This window comes from Pteropus vampyrus, unplaced genomic scaffold, assembly GCF_000151845.1.
Source record: "Pteropus vampyrus isolate Shadow unplaced genomic scaffold, Pvam_2.0 Scaffold553, whole genome shotgun sequence".
NCBI lineage: Eukaryota > Metazoa > Chordata > Mammalia > Chiroptera > Pteropodidae > Pteropus > Pteropus vampyrus.
Window position 1 is genome coordinate 724,891 of NW_011889334.1, and position 17,339 is coordinate 742,229.

General features: G+C 40.1%; 1 protein-coding gene across 3 annotated transcripts; it reads right to left on the reverse strand.

Annotated features, from left to right (window-relative positions):
- Positions 1-608: 608 nt before the first annotated feature.
- On the reverse strand, positions 609-12,951 carry TRIM40 (tripartite motif containing 40). 3 transcript variants are annotated; one of them, XM_023525390.1, is made up of 6 exons: positions 12,853-12,951; positions 11,658-12,181; positions 5,040-5,135; positions 4,157-4,381; positions 3,839-3,861; positions 609-990 (listed from the first exon to the last, which is right to left on the reverse strand). In XM_023525390.1, the coding sequence occupies exons 2-6, from the start codon at positions 12,000-12,002 to the stop codon at positions 780-782; spliced, it is 900 nt and encodes a 299-aa protein (XP_023381158.1). In that variant the 5' UTR covers positions 12,003-12,181; positions 12,853-12,951; the 3' UTR covers positions 609-779. The 3 variants fall into 3 exon arrangements, with proteins under 3 accessions (XP_023381158.1, XP_011382321.1, XP_023381157.1); XM_011384019.2 differs by lacking the exon at positions 609-990 and adding an exon at positions 2,803-3,421; XM_023525389.1 differs by lacking the exon at positions 609-990 and adding an exon at positions 2,803-3,656.
- Positions 12,952-17,339: the final 4,388 nt, after the last annotated feature.

The window sequence follows — 17,339 nt, forward strand, 5'->3', positions numbered from 1 at the left end:
CAGAGTCCAGTTTCCTTCCGCTACCATATATATGATCCCCTTTACCCACTTCACTCTCCCCTAACCCCCTATATGTGACCCCCTTTACCCTGTCTACCTCTTCCCTCCTCCCCCACCCCCTACCCTCTGGTAACCACTAGTCCATTGTCCATGTCCCTGAGTCTCTGTTTGTCCTGTTCATTTGTTGCTTTTAGGTTTATAGCCCACATATAAGTGATATCATGTGATTTTCAACTTTTTCAGTCTGGCTTAGTATGCTTAGCATGATTATCTCGAAGTCCATCCAGGTTGTCGCAAATGGCAGTATTTCATCTCTTCTTATGGCTGAGTAATATTCCATTGTATATATGTACCACAGCTTCTTTAGCCAATCATCTATCATAGGACACTTTGGTTGCTTCCATGTACTGGACACTGTGAATGATGTTGCTATGAACATCGGTGTGCAAATATCTTTTTGGACATTGGTTTTCAAGTCTTTGGGATAAATACCCAGTAGAGGGATTGCTGGATCATATGGTACATCAATTCTTAGTTTTTTGAAGAACCTCCATACTGTTTTCCATAGTAGCTGTACCAATTTGCAGTCCCACCAGCAGTGTATGAGGGTTCCTTTTTCTCCACATCCTCTCTAATATTTGTTATTACTTGTTCTGTTGATTATAGCTATACATTTCATTTTCTAGCCCTTGTTGGTGTTGTGTTTTATTGTGCTTAAACTTCCCCTTCATTGACAATCTATCTGTTTATTCTGATCAGACATAAACTAAAATGTTCTATCATCTCCCCACTGGGCCCCTGTGAGGAGTGAACCATCCAGGCGCAACCTCAAAGGGAGAGGGCACAGAGTTGTGAGGCCCAGGCTGAGAAGTCGTCTGAGAAGTCCTATTCATCAACCTCAATTTGGCAGGTAGAAAAGACTTGAAGCTCAGGAGCCAGGGATTGGAGGGAGCTGAGTTGCTTTCTCTAATCAATATTTCATCTAAAGTGCTGTATATTTAAAAAACAAAAACAAAAACAAACTAGATACATACAAGTCCCTATATAATGATAAAACATATCCAAAGCTCCCAAATCTGGGATTCCACTAAAAAGTGCATTGTATCTTTTTGTTTATTCTGTTTATTCTTATTGGTTTTAGCCGTGTCCTTTAAAATGACTATTAGCTTCTATGGTAAATGTGTGTGAAGATCCTGGCCTGTTAGAGGACTTTACACACATTATGGCACTTAACCTAGGTAACTCTATGAGGTAGCTTCTATTATTATCCCCATTTAAAGTTGAAAAAACTGAGTTTTGGTTATTTGCTCAGGCAAGATCGTGCAGCCAGGATTTTAATCCATATCTACCTCAAGAGTTCTTAACCACTATGCTGCACTGCTTTGTTCAAAAACAGGTACCCGAGTGGGTTCTGGTGAATATTGTAATGCTGGCCACATCCAATGAGTGACTTGGATTCAGAAAGACAATTTCTATTTTTTACAATGAGAAATGAAACTGCTAGTGAGTGAAAATACTCATATTGGCCTATCAGCACTTGCTCCTCCTGTAGGGTAATTTTACTTTAAGTTTACCTGTTTTTGAGTGTGGAGTCAGTGCAGAGGAAGTGGATAGATTCTAAAATTTGATGACTTCAAGATAGGGTTTTCCTTAGACACCACTTGTTCTCTTCACTCCTGACTCAAAATTTTCAATGGCTGCCCATGTGTTGGTGTCACTTATTCAACCCTCTGCTTGACTTCTGGTCTTCCCCATTCCTGAATATTTCAAATTAAGCAAGTTGGTCTCATATTCCTTCAAACATGCTGTGGCTTATTCCTACTTCCATGGTTTCATTCATGGAGCTATCCTGACCTGGTGCTCTCATCTCTCTCCCACTGTTCAGTCGCACCTCCCCAACAAAGCCAACCATGACTTTCTCATCCTCACTGGTGTCTCTCCTCTGAATCCCCACAGCACTTAACAACTGTGACACTTAATTTAACCAGTCACATACTCTCTTGTTATTCTGTGTTTTTCCTGGTTCTACAGTTATATTAAAAGCTTCTGGATGGAGAAATAGAATAAGAAGATAGAATTACCACATTTGAATGTTTACGACATGTTAAGCAATGCAGCAAGTATAATAATATTTAATTCTTCATACAATCCCAGGCTATAGGTACCATTATCTTCATTTTAGAGGGGGTGATACTGAGGTTCAGAGAGGCTAAGTAACTTGCCCAGAGTTACAGAATTATTAGGTGTCAGGACTGGGATTGAATTTAAGTCAAATTTTTTACTCTTTGCACCACAACACAGCACTTCCTTGCAGCCATGTTTTATTTTTTATATCTCTCAGTGCCTAATATAGTATTGGCTATTTCAGCAAGGGCTTAATACATACCAGTTAAAGACTCCCTTTGTTAAACATGGAGCATCAAGAAATGGCCCTTATACTTTCGATTATTCATGCATCCACTTAATACATTTCACTGAGCACATACTAGAGACACAAAGACAGACTACTGTCCTTACTCACCCAAAGAAATGATGTGCAAATACTTAATATATAAATGTATTAGTTATCCAATGGTCTGTAAAAATTACCACAAATTTAGTGTCTTAAAATACTCATTTATTATGTCACGGTTTCTGTGACATTTATTACCTCACAATTTCTATGGGTCATACATTTGGGCTCTCTGCTTAGGGTCTCGCTAGGCTGCAATCAAGTTGTCACCTGGGCTGGGTTCTCATCTGGAAGCTCAACTGGGGAAAAACCCACTTCCACATTCACTTAGGCTGAATTACAACACATAATTCATGCAGAATGCACTTTATTGCAGCTTCAAGACTAAGGGCCCCTGCTTCCTGTTGGCTTAAAGCTGGAGGCTGCTCTTAGCTCCCGGAGGCTGCCCAATGACCACAGAGCCACTCACTGCACCAATCCCACAAGTAGAGTCTCAAAAGAGAGTCCCTGAAGTGACATTTCATTCCCTTTGCCATATAATGTAACCTAATTATGAAAGTAACATCCCATCACCTTTCCATATTCTATTGAAACAAGTCACAGGTCCTGCTCACACCCAAGAGGAAGGAATCACACAAGTGCATGAACACCAAGAGAGGAGGATCATGGGGGGGTGGGCACACTAGAATCTGTCTGCCCACAAAATAATAAGTGCCATGTGAGTGGTAGAGACAACAATGCTACAGGAGCTCAGACTTGCCAGCTCCATGTACAGAGGTGGCCCCCCAAGTGCCAGGATACTTCTATTTTAATATGAGATTGTGAGAGATAGGCACTACTCTGAGTTCACAGGCAAAGTGGAAATTTTGCATCTCGACCTCTGCAGGGGGAGCCACAAACTCGAATTTGGTTCAGGAAGGAGGCTGTAACTATTGTCCAAGTGTCAGATGATCAGGTATCAGGTCGTGGCTGTGGGGATGAGCAAAGGGGGTCATGTTCAGGACATGGCAGAACCAAAGGTGCACTGGGTAGACTTAATGGGAGGCTGGACAGATTGGAGGAAAGACAGCGAGGAGGATGAGATGAGGCTGAGATGAGGTGGCCTGGAATGCACAGGTCAAAGTTGCTGAGGATGGCTGAAGAAGTGATTTGTTGACTCTTCAATAGCTTGGGATAAAAAGCTCCTAATTTTTGAGGAACACTCCTAGAAACAAAGAAATCCTTCAGTACATTCTATTGAATCTTCCACTGGCCATGTAGCACAAAGATACAAAAGTTAACAGAACAGTGGATCTCCTTAACTTTGATAAAGCCCATGTGGATGTGTATGCTTGTGTGGATTTGTATGTGTAAGCACATGTGGGAGGAAGATGGGACGGCTCATACCTGGTCAATAAGTCACTGGCGTTCTAGAAGAGAGACAGAGAGTGAGAATCACAATTGGTTTTCAAGTTCCTGTCACCTCCCAATATCTTCCCCAACCTACTATTGGATGCCACCCCAAGGTGTCATCTTGAGAACTGGAGGGAATGGCACCTCTCTTTTGCACCCCACTTTGCTGCAGCAGTATTGTGTAAGCCTTGGACTAGCCACCACCACGTTACAGAGAAGCTCCTCCATTCACATCCCAGAAGAGTGCTACAGGTAGGCTGCCCACAATTTGTGGAGAATCCCTGTCTTTGAAAGGTGTCTTGTGGTATGCACCTTCAGCATGTTGGCATCTAGTTTCTTGGCCGTCCTTTCTAGATCAGTAACCAGGCTGCTGAGTTGTGTTATTGTCCTGGAGATGTCAAAGATTCCGGACACCTCTGCTGGCATGCCCTTCAGCTGGTCTGGCCACTGCTGAGGGAGGGCATCCGGCTGATTCTCAGTTTGGAGCTGGTTTTCCATCTTAGCCTCCAGCCTGTGGGGCCCACAGGCTACCTGAAACTACAGAAAAGGGACCCCCTAAGATTCACTTGTCAGATGGCTCTCTCTTGGCCCTTCAGTCTCTCAGTATCTGAGTGAGAAAGTTGATTCCTCAGTCTTCTTCCCCTTGTGGAATTACCTCTGCATGTCATAGGTATTACAGAGGCAGCTGTGATCCTTATAAGTGGAGAGACACCACCCTTTCCTGCCTCTTGCTCTTGTGATATCCACAGATGCCATGGCACACACACATAAACACACACCCTGATCAGCTCTAGCCTTTTACTGCCTGCTTTTAACAATCTTTAGGTCATAGGGTGAGGAGAGACCCCAAATGTAAGTGAGCAAGAGGGACAGAAAGTTAGACTGCCAGAGACGGAGACCTGTGCTTTGTATAGTAATATTCAAATGAGGGGCTGCTTGTCTCGTATGATCTTCATCAGGAGTTAGGTGGAGTGGGACTGGCTTCTTTTAACACATGAACCACATGAAGCTCAGAGGGCTCGACTTGCCCCAGGTCACTCAACCAGCAAACCCTGAGGTCAGCCGAGCCCAGCACCCAGGTTTCCAGCCTCCAAGACCTCCCCCTGTATCAGGAGACAGACAAATGGCCAGAACAGGGAGTAAGGGACCTAGGGACACTCGGAGGTAATCCTTCCCAGGACTTTTTAAAACCCACTTGCATAGCCTGCAGTTTCTCTTCCTCCTGAGCCCGGAGTCGCCGAAGTTCCCCAAGGTCCTTTCTGAGCTTCCTGCTCCTGCGGTTGAGTCGTTCCTAGAGAGACAGAGTGGGGGTGATGGTTGTGCTCAGTGGAACGCGGTCGGGGTCCTGAGCCCAATATGAGGCTAAAGTAAGATTCTGCCTAAAAACAGGCATCCCTTGAAGTGTCTTGCTTGGGGTAAGGAACATGAGTTTAAAGAACATTGATGAGGAAGAGCAATGAGTAATTTTTTTAAAGCCTTAACTACACAAAAATAACATAGTAACAGAATCTTCTCTACTTGACTTCAGGGTATTTTTCTCCCAACATCGAGTTGTATGCTGATCATTAGCAATTCTCATTACTTCTCATCAACAAGTGAAGACAGTTTAGAGACATTGACTTACAGAGGAGATGAGAGGCCTCTGGTACCACTTTAGAGGGACAAGAGCCCTCTATCAGAGGCAAACCCATTGTCCAGGGAAGCATGTGACCTCTCTCTAAATCTTAAATCAGTGTCTGGATGGGTCACTGTGTTCCTGACACTAAGAATAGATGACTTAAGGATATATGATTTAAGAATATGATGATTAGAAATGAATGATTTCCATTTCTAAAAAAAAAATTCTTTCAGATTTTTGCTAAACTACAAGGGAAGCAAAAGTAAACAAAGCTGATACTGATATCGACATAAGCCTTTAGTGAATCAACAATGAACAATGATGAGGAAAAGCAATGTGGAAGAAAGGCAGAGACATCAACAAAAGACGCTGAAAGCATTCTTTTTGTAATCCTTTGTTAGATTAGCTACAAAATGTATTTACCTTACCAGATATAAGGGCATACAAAGCCATAGTAACAAAATGGCATGGTACTGGTGCAAGAACAAATAGAAAATGAGAGAAGAGACTGCTTAGGAACAGACTCATGTTTACAAAGGAATTTAAAAGAAAAAGTAATACATAAATCAAGAAGAGAAGGGATAGAATCTGTAGTAGATGGTGTTGAAAAAACTGGCTTGCAATAATAGAGAAAAATAAAGCCGATCCCTACCTAGAGCCATACGTGGAGGTAGATTCTAGATGGATTAAAGATCTACATATGAAAGGTGAAACTACAAAGTTAAAAGAAAATAATGTTAGAGAATAAATTTGTGACCTGGGAGGGAAAGATGTCTTAAGTAAACTTCCCAAAGCACAAACTACGAAGGCATTATTTAATTTGGCTACTTCAAAATTAAATATTACTGTTTGATGACACTACCATGGGAAAAATTAACAGAGAAATGACAGACTAGGAGATGATATCTATGGTGTTAAAACAAGAGATTTAAATGTAGAATATGAAAAGGAAAGTCTACAAGCCAACAAAAAGACAGGAACCCAAGAGAAAAATTTGCAAAGAATATTTAAAGAAGAGGGAATAGAAAAAGCTGAAGTGCAGGTGAATCAATGCCCAAGCTCACCAGTGATTAGGGAAATGGAAATTAACACAACAAAACATTATTTGGTATTCATCAGATTAATAAAAATTAGACAACTGGATAACACCTGGGAGAGAGAGAGAGAGACGTATGTGGATATAAGGACTATATTGCAGGCTGGTGAGATGTGCGCTGACCCAGCTACTCTGGTGAGGGTCCTGGCCACCTGTGTGCTTTCCTTTCTGAGCCAGTGGTCCTGTTTCTGGCTAAATATCCCAGAGAATTCCTCACTTAGGTCCTAAGAGGATGTGCACACTACAGCATTGTTTGTGGTAACAGAGAGCTGGAGACATGTAAAGTCCATTCTTGGGAAAACAGATGTGGCAGATGCCTGCTATGGAATACTGTGCAGCTGTCAGCAACAATGGACTACATATTGCTGAGAATCTGTGTATGTGGAGGGACGACAACTGAAGTGATATGGGATTTTTTTTACTGTGTGGTGGGTAGGCATCCCTAACCCTTGTGATGGTTAAGGGCCAATTGTATATGACACACAAAATACGGACTGACCTTAAACACATGGTAGAGTGGAAATGCAAGAAATAGAAGGAGGCCTATAATTTTGTTAATTCAATATACCAGCACACAATATAGTAATGTGTGTTTTACCAAACCATCTACAAATAAAAATACAACAAACACTTTAAATGGTTGCTCTTGAGAAAGAGAGGAATGATGATTGAATGCAACCATCAAATAAAACAGAACAAGAATTTGTGGACTAAAAGGAAGGATGTGCTATTAATTGAAAAGTGTATGTTTCATTAACTAAATCTAACCTCAGGCCAAAATAAAAAAAAATTTAGGAGGTTTTATTGTTGTTGGCTGTTTATGGGCAATATTTTTAACTTTTTGTCATTTTTGCCTTGTTCCTACATCACTGGAGGTAGAGGCTGGGGTTGGAGAAGATGTTTTTGAAAGTTTTTTCTGGCCCTGAGAGTCTGTGGATGAAATCAAGATCAAGGGACTGTGAGTGAGAGAGCAGCAAGAACATTCAGGCAAACGAAAGGCTTCAGAGGAGACGAAGATGTCACTAGGAAGTTATTAAAAAATTGCCACATCACTTGGTATTACCTGCAGGCATTTCCTAGCAGAGAAATAACAAAGCCCTCAGGGAGAAAGTGGAAGGCAGTAAGTGGTCATGGTGGATTTCACTCATGTATCTCCACTGTGAGGGGGAGGCTGGGCTGGGCTGAAGAATTGCTGTGTGAGTACAAAAGTTAAGGTCTCACAAAGTTCACATAAGCAAGCAAACAATCTTCACCTTGCTACCTCATCAATCTACTCTCTCTCTACCCTTACAGTTGAACTTCTTGAATGAGTAGTCTGTTCTCGCTGTCTTCACGATCTCATGATCCCTTGCTCCTCAGCCATCTGTTTTGTTTCTCATCACTCTTGAAATTTTCCTCTCCAGCATCACCAGTGATCTCCAGAAATAAAATCCAAAGGTGCCTTCTTCTTTGATGTAATTCTCCCGTCATGTTCCACCCACTCTACCCCTCTACCCCCTGTCCTTCTTTGACCTTTCTCAGGTTGTTTCCTTAGTCCTTTTCTATTTGCAAACTGTGTTCTTAACTTTCCATTCTGGAAGCTTCATATATTTATCATAATAAGATCTTTTTCTAAACAATCAATCCCATGTTTCCAGCTGAGAGTTAAGAATCTCCTACAGCCCGATTGGCATCTCAAAATCAGTCTGGAGAAATCAAACTTATTATCCCCTTCGCCATCTTCTTGTACAGTCTGCTATTCTTGACTTCTGTAATTCTGTCATTGGACCCACGATTCTGTCTGTCGTCCAGCTTGAAATCTCCATAATATTTCATCTTTTACCTGTGTTACTCCTCTCTTCAAAATAGTATCCCATTACCAAAGATAAGCTTAAACTCCTTAATCCAAGGCTCTCCATGACCTAACCCCAATTTATATTTCTACCCTTACCTCTCCCTATTCCCTCCATGCTCTCTACACTAGCTAAACAGAGTTGGTTGTGATTTCCTGAATATGCTCCATGCAGCCACACTTCAAGGCTTATCTTTCACTTCCCTCTGGATAGAATACTATCTATTTCTGCCTGTTGTAATCAGGCCTATTTCTAAGATCCAGTCCAAAAAGTCATAGTCCTATCTTCTGGTGTAGCTTAAAATTTAATGAAGAGTTTAAAGTCAACTATAAACACTGTGTAAGAGAAAAAAGGAAACAAGGATAACAATAAAGGTAAATGTATGAAATAATCAAAGAAAATACAGATCTGTCATTTATAATATTCAGAATCAATAAGGTAAGGTTTTCTGTTTATTCATCCATTTTTGCATTTAAATAATGTTTAGTGAGTGCATATCATGTGACTAAGGCACTCATTAGAATTAAATGCAAAATTCTACAGACTTTTATTTTCTTAAAATATTTCTCAGGGAAAAAAAGACAAATTGAAACATAGGGAACAGTACAAGACCTGTTTTGTCTTAATGAATAATTTTTTCAAGTTTCTGATCCTATCAAACATCAGATAAAATGTGATTTCACAGAAAAAAATTGACTGGAAAAGGCAGTAAGTAGTGATGAAACATGAAAACCTAGCAAGATTGAAATTCTTTCTCAAATGGCTTACTAACAAAATGCATAAAAGAAAAAGTGATTAACAAAGAACAAAATACCTTCCCCTGATACAATCACCAAAAAAAAAAAATTAACCAACTTTCAAAAAGAATATTCCTTAAGAGCTACAAGTGCTCCAAAATACGGATATGACCCATTACATATGATGAGGAAAAACAATGCTATAATGACTAAACCTGATGATGTCCACATGATCATTCATCTAGAAAATTAACTTAAAGGATATAGGAACTCAGCAAAGACTCTGATTTGAATCTACAAGTACCATTGCCAAAAAATGAACCTTACAAAAGGTATAGGTACCCTCAATATGAGGTTTAAATAAAGATAATTGAACATCTGATTCAAAAATGTAACAGAAAATGCTTAGCAACATGTCCTGCTGTTGGTCAAGAAGACCAAATCAGCCACCAAAGTTGCAATTCTTAATGTAATCAACAGAATTTGATGCAATGCTAATTAAAATTTGAGAGGATTCTCTATAGAACTTGGAAGCATTGCACAAGAAAATTCCTCTGAAAGACAGACAGTGAGAACATTAGATAATAAAAAAAAATACTACATAGCAAAGATGCTGGTAGATTTTCAAAAAACTTAAAACGAGTATCAAAACTATATAATAACTTTAGAACAAAAAATAATAAATGGCCAGAATTAAAATAACTATGCAATTACAAAAATTTATGTCAAACCAAAACAACACATAATTGTGGAAGGACTCACAGAAATGTTTTGGGGGTAACTGGATACCAGAATAAAGAAAAATTAACGTGGAATAATCCTTGATGCAACACATCATATTAAATTCCAAATAAACTAGACTTAATAGATCTTTAAAAATGAAACAGAACAGCATAATCAATTTGATGAATTTCTGAGAAAGAAATATAACTGATTTAAACACAAATTTCTAAAATTTCCCCTCAATGATGCAATAAAAAGGAAATGGAGGTTAAATACAACTAATATACTTTATTATCTAAAAGATGAGCTGCTTTGATGTAATCATGTAGAATTTATGCTCTGATTCTAAGGGAAAATGTAGATAGTGAGTCTTTCTATGGGTAAAAGCCTATCACCAGCATTCATAATCAAGCAAAGTAAAACAATTTCAGTCACTGTTGCACGCTTAAGAAAACAGCAAAATACAATTAATGTGATTGACTCCAACATGGGTTGGGCAGTGAGGAAACAGGTGTACTTTCGTAGTATTGCAAATTTTTCAGTCTTTCTGGAGTGCAGTAAGGGATTAAGTAATTCCTTCATAAAAGACACAATTGAGAATATTTAATTAATAAGATTTAATTCAAAGAAATAAAGACATGGTGAGAAGTCATAAAAAATCTTTATTCACACCTACGCTATCAATATCTACAAACACACACAGGGTCCACCATTACAATCACTCCTTCAGAAACACGCTCAACTCCCTTGCCTCTCTCTCCTTATATTACTCTTCAGGCAACTCCTTATCCCTGGATAAGCCCTACCTTTTCTTTGGCTGTCTTCAAGCAGCCTCATGAAACACATTAAATCCCATTTCAAAACTCAGATTGGTGCCCCAAACTGCCTGCCAGTCCTACTCAGTTTCTCTCATAGTTTCAGTTACCCAAAGTATATCACACCCACTCCTCTCTCTTCAAACTTTACACAACCCATCTCTATCCACACTGCTGATGTTCTTTCTTCATATGTTATTGAGAAAATAAACTAGAACACTCAAGCAATCTCCCAAACTGCAAAACTACCCACACTTGGAGGCACTTTCTTTTGCTCCTAGCCCAGCGTTCACCCCTCCACCTCCTGTCTTACTGGGGTGCTCAGCATCATTCAACATACTCTACCATCACATCTTACCATATTCTTCTCTCTTAGCGTCTGGAACACCTCTCCCCTCGTTTTTCTCCTGCCTTGCTAGGTCTCACTTGCTGGGTCCTCTTCCACCTTACATCTAAATGATAGCCTTTCTCAGGACCTTGGAAATTCTTTTCTCTCTAGACTCTCTCCTGAGGATATTGTATCAATTCTCTTGGATTTAAATGTCTTTATTATGATGGGTCCCTGTTTTAGGCTCTGGAAATACTACCCACACTCTTTGGAGATCCAGATTTCATATCCAACTGCATATCTAAGATCCTATTTCGGCGTGTCTCAAGTTGGACTCAACTTATCCTCAATGAAACTTGATGTTTCATTCAAACCTGTTCTCCCTGTCCTTATCCAGTGCCTCATCCATCCAGTGCCTCAAACTAGAAACTCATGAAGTCATCTTTGATTCCTTTCATTCCCTCATTCCACTTCTAATCTATACAGTAATACATTGACACTTTAACACCAGTAGCAAAATATACACGGAAAAGCAAAACAAAGGTCCAAATAGGATGAAGCAGAAAAAAAAAAAAGTGTCAGTTATTGAGCCTCTGTGATATACCAGGCATAAGGGCCAGAGGGTGGAAAGGAGTAACTCAGGGAGATAGTTACCCAGCCTTACCTTGTAATGGCTGATGGCATCTTCAATGGCCAACTCACAATGAAACTTGTGTTCAGGGGACACCAGGCATTCTATACACAAAAGAAGTCTACTCTCCTCACAGAACCAGCACACTTTCTTCTGGTGGCTGTGGCAGATGTAGGCTGCCCCAAGAACTCCCTCAGAACAGGGCTTCCGGCAGAGGGGACAATAGAAGACTCCAAAGACTGAGGCCTTCTCCACATGCTGGGCCAGGCACACTCGACAGAAGAAGTGTCCACAGTCAGTGCTCACTGCCTCTTTCAGGTGCTCCTGGCAGATGGGGCAGATGCCCTCTTCCCGGTTGTTCTCCCTCAAGGAGACCATGGCCTCCACCCTACACTGCCAGCCTTCTGTCTAATAGGGCCTCCTTCCCCATTTGCACACGTAGATAGATAGTTCAGAGAGGATGGCCCAGCTTGAAGGAGGTAGCCCTAAAGCAGCCTAGAGGACATGACACGGACCTCCAACTTCAGGCAACTGCTCTCTCTCCCCCTCAATGGAACCTAGCACAAAGCACACACACCAGAATTCTGTACGAGTTGCGGAAATATCTCATTGGCTTTGACATGCACCCTCTGGTTTCCTTGTATTTACAAAACTTGAAATCACTCTTTATTTTTCATACCCCTGGAGGAAATAGGTGATTTAAAAACCAATTCTATTGTCCTCTCCAGAGCTTTCTGTGAATACTTTTACAACTCAAAGTTAAAAGACCAGAGTGCCATGGCCAGAAGCCAGAGCATAATAAAAGTTGAAAGTCTTCTCTGATTTGTTTTCAGCTGGGAGAATTTGGCAGGAGTTTGGAGTGTCCTCTCTCATACTGGGATGCTAGAAGGCTCATGGTCACACTCTAAGAATTTGGTTACTACTATCAAATACTACTATCAACTATTTGCATCAGCATCTCTGTCAGCTGGTCATTCTTTCAATCAGCATCCTTTTCAGGGTTATATGGATTCCACAATGAAAGAGAACAGGACTTAGAGCAGACCAGAGACCTGTGTAATGTTTGAAGGCACCTTTTCCTTCCTTTCAAACTATCTCTGAAGATGACTCAAAGAAGAAGGTAGTCCCCCATCACCACTTCCCTTAAACATTATGCATTCATTCTCATTTCCTCATCCCCAAATCTCCTGCCTAGTTCTCCTGCCCAAAAGCTTTCTTAGTATCCTACCTCAATTGATCCTGCTACAACTTCATTTTCTTAGGTTCCAGATCTGGAGATATGTCCAACAGGTGAATGGTTCTTTATAAACCGTGTCAATTATATATGATCATGTGTCAGTAAAACTGGGATAGAAGTGAAGGGCCCATTGTTTCCTAGAAACACTGAGTTACCAGGAAAATGAAACTCCTCATGGCCGGGTGGTTGACCTAGCATAGCTGAGAGGTGAGATGGACTTTGGCTGGTGCAAGATGTGGTTTGTTTGCACAAGAGGAAGAGGAAAATCTTGGAACTTTCGATGTAATGATGCAAACTGAGAGTCAACTCATAGAATGAAGAACTATTCCCTAGAACCCCAGCTTATGGTATTTCGAGATCCAGGCATCACAGAACTATGTCATCTACTCATGATACTGGTCACCCTGCAGTCTTCCAAGTTCCCTCCAGTCAGGCTGTTCTCAACCCTGACACTGCTGGCACCCACAGCATTTCCCATTATTAAGGGATGCCAATTGAGGCTTTAAAAGGTCTGAGATTCTTATTAAAACCTCACTCCATAGTCTCCTCCTTCAATCCCACTTGGCCACTGTCTGCTGTGAGGTTGCTACCAAAAAGTTACTTTATCCAAAGTCACCTTTCCCTGGCTTTCTTCTCAAAGGAGGTGTCTCTCTTGAATGTCAGGGTCACAGGTGGAGTGACTGTCTTCCTCACCTCATACCATCACTTCTTGAGCATGACTTCTCCAGAGCCAGATAAAAATACCTGCTTGTGGAGCTCTGGTTGTCCATACTCTACCTCTCCCTTGCTGTCTTCCTCAGAGCCACTTCCCTTGATTCATTGAAGACTGCAAGAGGCCCACAGGCTTTTCCCCACCCCATGTCTTGGCATCATCCTGGATGATTTCAAGGATTGTATAGATGACCAGCCAACACAAGCCCTTCGGTCCTTCACTTGATCAATCCAGGGGCCTTTACTTTACTACCACTCTACTGACCACCTCTGGACCTTGTCAGAATTCAGAATCTACCACCTGAAATCAAAGATCCAGGCATCAGACTTGTCGTACAGCTCTTTTCCTAAGCTACACACAATATCTGTTCTTCAATCTCTAATCCTTGACCCCTCCACATTCTACATTTCTGTACTATCTCATGGGATAATATGAAAAACAAAAATGTAGAGAGATTAAGTAACCTGCCCAAGGTCACAGAGGGGTAAACAGACAGCTGAGTTTCAGATCTGGATGTCTGTCATCTTGATCTACATGCTTTATCACCACAAAATGTCGCCTCTTAGAAAGAGTTCAATAAAAGCTTGAAAAACGGACGGGTAAATGGACAGATGGAGCAATAACTAGATTTGGATAGACAGATGGAGAAATCACATTTTGTACCACATTAAAGTAGTAACCACATGGTAACATACTATGGTTATTTAGGTATTTTTCTTGATTTTCCTACTGGCTTATTGGGCAACTTGAAGGCAGGAATCCACTGTATTTAATTCAACACTAGCTTAAGAATGATTCAAGAGTAGAAGTCATAAAAGGAAAGAAAGGTAAATTCAACTACATTTAAAAAGACCTGCATGGGGAAAAAAAACGATAAGAGCAATTCTAAGAGACAAATGACCAAGCGAAAATATAAAATGAAAACATTACCATAAAATCAAAGGGCTAATTTCCCTAATGCCCAGAGAACTCTTACAAATAAAAAAAGAAGTTATTAACTACCAAGTAGAAAATTGGTCACTGGAAATTAACAGACCTTTCATAGGAAAAAAAAAATACAAAATATCTCTGAAATATCTGAAAAGATGCTCAATCTCACTCACATGAAAAAATTGCAAATTAAGACAACACTGAAATTAGATGTCTGGATGGCTGGAGAACAGGGATGGGAGGGAGAATTTCCTCTATGTTCCCATCGTACATTTCAAATTTGGAACCAAGCAAGTGTATTTTCTATTTAAACAGTTTCTTAAATTTTAAAATGTTTAAGAGGAAGAATCAAATCTAGAACGAAAGGAATTCTGAACTAGTCAAAATATCTAGATTATGGTTCTATTTCTATCTTTCTGTTCTGGGACAGCCACAACATCAGCCTCCTTCTCTGGAAGGTGGATCAAACATCCTAGCTGGGAACACATGTGCTTTCTAAACTATAAACTATATACAGTTGTTAGGGGTTATTATTATCTTCATGGTCTATTCAGCATACCTCCTTGCATACAGCAGGTGCTCAATACTTTTTCAAATGAATGATCTTTCCTAATTTTATCTTTAAAATAGTGGAGCCGTGAGTCAGGTGACTCGCCTCTTTCCCTTCTATTTCATCACTTCTTTCCCATCTCTGTTCCGACAGTTCCCAACAGAGAAGGTCTCCTACTGCTTCTTGCAGTTGCTCTAAATTCATGACGTCAGTTTAAAACCAATTCATGTCCCGCTTTCCTCCACGAAACCTTCCTGACTACTCAGTCTTCATCCTTCCAAGGCCTCCACTCACAGTTGCGCAGGTTGTGTACTAAACAAGAGCAGCCAGCAAAAGGGGTGAGTCAGAACTGGGACCTAGCCCACACTCTACTTAGTAAGCCATAGACTCTGATACAGAGCAGTGCTGGCAGAGGAAGGGGAGAAAAAAGCCCATTCTAATTTGCACTAAGGTGACAGAGGAATTTGCAGAAACACCATCTAATTTATTACCATTTTTTTTTTCCCATTTTATTTAAAAAATTTTTTTATTTCTTTTTGGATTTATTGAAATATAACAGATAATTAATTGCTTGTATTTACATTGTACAATTCAATGAGTTTTTTTTCAATTATAGTTGGCATACAATAATATACTAGTTTCAGTTGTATAGCATAGTGATCGGAGATCAATGTAACTCACAAAGTGATCACCCCACTAAATCTAGTACCCCTCTTCCCCTTACATATTTATTACATTATTAACCATCTTCCCCATGCTACACTCTACATCTTCATGTCTATGCTGCAACTATCCATCTGTACCTTTTAATCCCTTTGCCATTTTTTGCTGTCCCCCCAACTCCTCACCCATCTAGTAGCCCTCAAAATATTCTCTATATCTATGAGTTTGTTTCCACTTTTGTTGTTTATTTTGTTCTTTAGATTCTACATGTACATGAAATCATGCGATATTTGTCTTTCTCTATCCCACCTATTTCATTCAGTGCAATACCCCCTAGGTCTATCAAGGCAACATCTCTTTCCATCCCCTTCCTTTTAGTCTCTGTGTGTCTTTTAATCTGAAGTGAGTCTCTTGTAGGCAGCATATGTAGGCTCTTGTTTTCTTATCCATTCAGTCACTTTATCGTTTGGTTGGAGCACTTAATTCTTTTCTATTTGAGGTACTTGTTGATAGGAATGTAGTTATTACTATTTTTTATTCCTGTTTTTGATACATGTTTTTTCTTCTTAAAGAACATTTTCTGTAATACTGGCGTGGTGTTGATAAAATCTCTTAGCTTATTTTTGTCTGGGAAGCTCTTTACCTGTCCTTCGACTCTAAATGATAGCTTTCAGGGCAAAGAATTTTTGGTTGTAAATCCTGGGTTTTCATCACTTTGAATATTTTGTGTCAAACCTTTCTATCCTGCATGGTTTCTTTTGAGAAATCAGCTGCCAGTCTTACGGGTGCTCCCTTGTAGGTAACAAACTGCTTTTCTCTTGCTGCTTTCAAGATTGAATTATGATGTGTCTTGGTGTGGGCCTCTTTGGGTTCCTGGTTTTTGGGACTCTGAGCTTCCTGTGATTTTATGTCTAGTTCCTTCACTAGGTTAGGGAAGTTTTCTATCATTATTTCTTCAAATAGCTCTTCAATGTCTTGTTTTCTTTCTGGTACCCCTATGATACAAATATTTTACAGTTAAGAGTGTCCTATAGGCTCCTTAAATTATTATTATAGTCTTAGCTTCTTTTGTTCTTGCCATTTTGATTGAGTGTTCTTGGCTTCCTCATCCTCTGTATAGGTCATTTGATCCTCTTCTTTATTAATCTTTTTATTCCATTTAAAATATTTCTCATCTCAGATAATATGTTCTTCATTTCTGACTGGTTCCCTTTTATAATTTCCATTTCCATTTTTATGTTTTTTATCTCTTTGTTGAAGTTATCACTGAATTTATCTATACTTCCTTTAAGTTCACTGAGCATCTTTATAACCAGTGCTTTGAACTCTGCATCTGTTAGATTGCTTGACTCCATTATTTCTGGATCTCTATTCTGTTCTCTCATATGGTTTCTGCTTCTTTGTCTTCCCATTTTGGCTGCCTTTCTGGGTCTTTCTATGTACTAAACAAAGCTCTTAAGTCTCCCGGTCTTATTAGTGCAACTTGTGAAGTAGGTGTCCAGTGGCACAGTCCTGAGAGGGGTTCAACTGCAGGCCAAGTTTAGCCCCAGGCTGTGCCTCTCCTCAGGGCCACCTGAGATTCCGCAAGCAATCCACAGATGCTGTGCTTATAGTTGCCTCAAG

What these genes read in the sequence shown, in the direction of transcription:
- TRIM40 (XM_023525389.1), bottom strand. Translation starts at nt 12,002, where the DNA reads ATGGTCTCCTTGAGGGAGAACAACCGGGAAGAGGGCATCTGCCCCATC. An exon ending in TAGATGCCAACATGCTGAAG is followed by an intron (nt 3,862 to 4,156) that starts GTGCATACCACA and finishes TCTCTCTTCTAG; the next exon opens with AACGCCAGTGACTTATTGAC. An exon ending in GCCAGTGACTTATTGACCAG is followed by an intron (nt 3,657 to 3,838) that starts GTATGAGCCGTC and finishes CTTTGTTTCTAG; the next exon opens with GAGTGTTCCTCAAAAATTAG.